This window comes from Sander vitreus, chromosome 15 (assembly GCF_031162955.1).
Source record: "Sander vitreus isolate 19-12246 chromosome 15, sanVit1, whole genome shotgun sequence".
NCBI classification, from domain to species: Eukaryota; Metazoa; Chordata; class Actinopteri; order Perciformes; family Percidae; genus Sander; species Sander vitreus.
The window spans coordinates 29,114,762-29,119,761 of NC_135869.1; the positions used below are offsets into that span (position 1 = coordinate 29,114,762).

Consider the following 5,000-nt stretch of genomic DNA (forward strand, 5'->3'; position numbering starts at 1 on the left):
TATTTCCAATTTGCTTCATGATGTGATGTGCTGCGTCTCTTACCAACGGGATGTCAAGCAGCGGAGGATGCTGTGGGTTCAACTTGATCATCCGGGTACCGCAGAGAGGGACGGGTGATACAGAGGCTTGTTGCATTCAAGTGGTGTCGAAATAATCGGACAAATGAGTTCCCCGCTGGAAATACTGACGTTAATGCCCCCTCAAGTCGGACAAACGACTCGGAAAGTCGGCGAAACGTTTGCTACACAGGAGCTTTGCGGACGAAAGTAAATGTTGGGTTTATAATAAGAAACTGTTTATATTAATTTATTTGTTAGCTGTAATTTGTAATATGGGTTTAGTTAGTAACCGTTAGTTGCTGTCCACGTAGACTGACCTAGATCAGTTAGAACATTTATTTATTAGCATTAACGTGATAATAAGTCAGGTAAAGCAATAACTTAGTGGCTTTAGGCAACAAGTCTGGGATAAAAATCACTAATATTAAGCTTCAGACTGGAAATAAATACTGGAAACTGTTTTTGGCGTTTGTTGTTAAACGCCCTGAGCTATATAATATATTAATATTCTAATATATCATACAACACATCTTCCTGGTAACGTTCATGTTGTTTCCACATTACGATGATTTTGGACTGGAAGCTCATGAACGTCTCATGTTTAGCTCTAGGATCCTGATCCATCTGACTGGAAAATAGTGTTTGAAAGGAACACTGGGATCCTAATACTCTGCTGCTGTGTGTGTGTGTGTGTGTGTGTGTGTGTGTGTGTGTGTGTGTGTGTGTGTGTGTGTGTGTGTGTGTAGTGTGCTCTGTGTGTGTGTGTGTGTCTCTGTGTGTGTGTGTGTGTGTCTCTGTGTGTGTGTGTCTCTAGTAGTGTGTGTCTCTGTGTGTGTGTGTGTGTGTGTGTGTGTGTGTGTGTGTGTCTCTGTCTGTGTGTGTGTGTGTGTGTGTGTGTCTCTGTCTGTGTGTGTGTGTGTGTGTGTGTGTCTGTGTGTGTGTCTGTGTGTGTGTGTGTGTGTGTGTGTGTGTGTGTCTCTGTGTGTGTGTGTGTGTGTGTGTGTCTCTGTGTGTGTGTGTGTGTGTGTGTCTCTGTGTGTGTGTGTGTGTGTGTCTCTGTATGTGTGTGTGTGTCTGTGTGTGTGTGTCTGTGTGTGTGTGTGTGTGTGTGTGTGTGTGTGTGTGTGTGTGTGTGTGTGTGTGTGGTGTGTGTGTGTGTGTGTGTGTGTGTGTGTGTGTGTGTGTGTGTGTGTGTGTGTGTGTGTGTGTGTGTGTGTGTGTGTGTGTCTGTGTGTGTGCTCGTGTGTGTGTGTGTGTGTGTGTGTGTGTGTGTGTGTGTGTCTCTGTGTGTGTGTGTGTGCTGTGTGTGTGTGTCTGTGTGTGTGTGTCTGTGTGTGTGTGTGTGTGTGTGTGTGTGTCTCTGTGTGTGTGTGTGTGTGTGTGTCTGTGTGTGTGTGTGTGTGTGTGTGTCTCTGTGTGTGTGTGTGTGTGTGTGTGTGTGGTGTGTCTGGTCTAAAATCATCTGGCCAAAGGACTACAGTTGAGAATTAGCCGGCTGGCTAACACTGGCACATTTACAGAACTGTTGATTAATGTGTGTTGTCCTTCATAAACAGAATCAAATAAATAAAATACCACGTTACAGCATGACATGAACTACAGGTAGGACACATATAGACAGGTAGGACACATACAGACAGGTAGGACACATATAGACAGGTAGGACACATACAGACAGGTAGGACACATACAGACAGGTAGGACACATATAGACAGGTAGGGCACATACAGACAGGTAGGACACATACAGACAGGTAGGACACATAGAGACAGGTAGGACACAAATAGACAGGTAGGACACATAGAGACAGGTAGGACACATACAGACAGGTAGGACACATACTGGGGCCATATATAGCCAGTGTTGGTTTTAACTATAACAAACATATATATATATAAATATTTTACATTCCTCATTTTGTTATGATGTTTGTTTTTGTTTACCATATCTCATTAGATTTGACATGCTTCACATGTGCTTCATATATGAAGAAATGTATTTATATATATATATATATATATATATATATATATATATATATATATACATATATATATATATATGTATATATATATATATATACATATATATATCATCAGTAAACATTGATTTTGTGATCATTCACTCTCTGATTTCATTTGGTTCAAACAATCACCACTGAATCCAGCCTTCTGATTGGATCAGGATAATCCTGTTTTTTTGGGTCAAATAGATCCCAAACCGAGTTCAAAGTTAGATCAAATGTAAGATCGGATTACATGATCTGGTCTTAGTCCCTGATCCCTCTTTTGCTTTGGAAAAACCCACCCCCAAGATTTGATCCAGTCCGTGATCCGAAGAACTGGGCCCTGGAGCTTGTCTTCCAAACGGGAGTGGGGAACTCCGAGGAGCACCTGAATGCAGCTCCTGTGACGCGCTTGGTTTCAATGTTGGACTCATGTTAACTATTAAAAAATATAAAATATATACTTTTTTCAAATGTTTTATATATATTTTATTTTATATGTCTAATACATATTATATATAAGGTATTACAGAATAAATAAATAATCTTAATGTTGTGCAATGTCCCTTCTTAATTAAGCAAACAGACATATTTGGGTAGAAAGTAAACCCCAAGAAAAGGGACTATGAAAGAAAAACTATAAAATCGATGAATAAAATATTCATTTTCAAAGAATACCATTGATTGGCCCGTCTCGCGTCGAGGGGCGGGGCTTGTTGCCAGTGTCATATGACGGAGGAAGTGGAAGTGGCTCGGCTGAACCTTGGTCTACTTGTGTTTTTAGTTTGCATTTGGCATTCCTAAATCCGGACAGGAAAAGGAAAGGAAGGTGAGTGAAAGCGTGTGTAACTTGAGTGAGTAACTGTAACTTATCCTGAAGAAATGCTGAATGGAGCAACAACTGCCGAGTCCACCCCACTGACATATATATAAACGGGACCAAAATATCCCGTTGCTCTGGACGGAGACCAGTGAAGGATATTAGGCCGGTTACACACTGGCTGCGCGGCGTGAGCGCGGCGTCAGGCCGGCGTGAGCGCGGCGTGAGCGCGGCGTAAGCGCGGCGTGAGCGCTCCGTTTCGTTGCGTGTCAGTGGCGTGTCAGCTGCGTGGCGTTTTCTATGTCTTTAACACCAGAAAGGTGTCTGACTGCTGCTGCTGCTGCTAGTCTTGTCTGGACACATGTATGTTTCCCATAAACATAAACATATTCTGATCTGATTACAGCAAAGACAACGTCAGCAGGATTGACGTTGAAATAGACTCCAGAATATTTCCTTCTGGACTGACAGGTGACATATTAGAAAATCAATAATTATTTATTTTTAAATGACATTTATATCTGCATTCATATCAAAACCTCGAGACTTTCAAACATCAACATGTCATTTATTAATATGTATTAGTGTCATAATAACATATAAACATCTTTTTATATTCTATGTTGTCTGGAGACGCTTCCAACACGCTGGCGTGTGACGTGAAAAATAGGCGTCGGTTCTATTTCTAGCATTCACGCGTTTTCTGAGACGTGCGTGTCACGCAGACAGTGTGCACGCTCTGACCTGTGTGTGTAACCGGCCTTAGAAGCTCTTTCCCGGTGATGGCTGAGCGTTACTGAGCAGCCTCCAACTGAGCTTGAAGACGTAGATGTGACGTGAGCAACCTGTCTGAAAGTTGGAAGTCTTCTGGTAGCTGTGCCAAGAGAAATCTCAATCATTCCCAATCTAGCAGAGACGGAGAGCGTAGGTATATGTAAGGAGATAACATAGACACAGGCTCATTATTGATCACTAAAATGATAGTTAACATTAGTCATTACACTTAAACAGCTGATGGAAGTCCAAACTGCCTGAGAGCTTCTCCTGTACTATACGGTAACTCCTCTACTATGAGACAGGAAGTCTCGTGGTTATGACCCAATCGTTAGCCTATTGTTATAAAAACGTCTGCTACGGAGCCATAACGTGAGCTACAAGGTAATGGAGCCTTTTATACATTGTCGTGTTTCTTTAGAAATAAACAACGGACAAATAGAGTCTTTAAACGCTTCAGATGTAAAGGTATTCTCTGTCAAAGTGACGTCAGAATGAATGGCAGTCAATGGGATGCTAACGGGATGCTAACGGGATGCTAACGGGAGGTGATGGCTTGGTAGCATCAACATGGCTCCATAGGAGCTACGCGTTGCGGCGAGAGGATTACCCCCTTGGTTCAAACGTGTGTAACTAAAGCTGCTAATGTTAGCTTCAGTTCCAGCTGGGAACAGTCCTAAACTTACCTGTTGTTGACATGTACCTGTTGTTGACATGTACCTGTTGTTGACATGTACCTGTTGTTGACATGTACCTGTACCCCCCCACATGCTAACATTGTTAGATAAGGGATAGAAACAGACATGTATTTCTCTGTTATCTTGTTCTGCAGACTTTATTATCAGGTCTGCTGCAGGAGCTCCAGCTGAAAACACCCCAGAGCTTAATCTCTGTGGCCCAGAGTGACACCATGGCAACAGGGAGTGACACCATGGCAACAGGGAGTGACACCGTGGCAACAGAGGGGGCCCCCACAGACCTGGTCAAAGTGCTCCACCTCTTGGTGCTCTCCTTCTCCTGGGGCATGCAGCTCTGGGTCTCCTTCATAGCAGGTGGGAGTACAGAGAGACAGGCAAGCAGACAGACAGACAGACAGACAGAGAGACAGACAGGCATGCAGACACACAGACAGTCAGCCAGGCAGACAGACAGACAGAGAGACAGACAGGCAGACAGACAGACACACAGACAGGCATGCAGCTCTGGGTCTCCTTCATAGCAGGTGGGAGTACAGAGAGACAGGCAGGCAGACACACAGACAGACACACAGACAGGCATGCAGCTCTGGGTCTCCTTCATAGCAGGTGGGAGTACAGAGAGACAGACAGACAGACACACAG

At 43.5% G+C, this 5,000-nt stretch overlaps 2 protein-coding genes across 3 annotated transcripts in view; one reads left to right on the forward strand and one right to left on the reverse strand.

Moving 5' to 3' along the window:
• elof1 (elongation factor 1) overlaps positions 1–108 on the reverse strand; it is a 5,147-nt gene extending 5,039 nt beyond the window's left edge. Inside the window, exon 1 of the mRNA XM_078270215.1 lies at positions 44–108. The gene's annotated coding sequence lies outside the window, so the exon portion shown is untranslated. The remainder of the gene's footprint in view (positions 1–43) is intronic.
• A 2,678-nt stretch (positions 109–2,786) lies between these two features.
• Positions 2,787–5,000, forward strand: part of tmem205 (transmembrane protein 205) — a 7,558-nt gene continuing 5,344 nt past the window's right edge. Inside the window, exons 1-3 of one of the 2 annotated variants that reach the window (XM_078269094.1) lie at positions 2,795–2,895; positions 3,293–3,357; positions 4,493–4,712. In XM_078269094.1, coding sequence (XP_078125220.1) covers positions 4,571–4,712 — 142 coding nt within the window. In that variant the 5' untranslated portion in view covers positions 2,795–2,895; positions 3,293–3,357; positions 4,493–4,570. Of the gene's footprint in view, positions 2,896–3,292; positions 3,358–4,492; positions 4,713–5,000 lie in introns of both variants that reach the window. The other variant, XM_078269093.1, reaches the window with a different exon arrangement.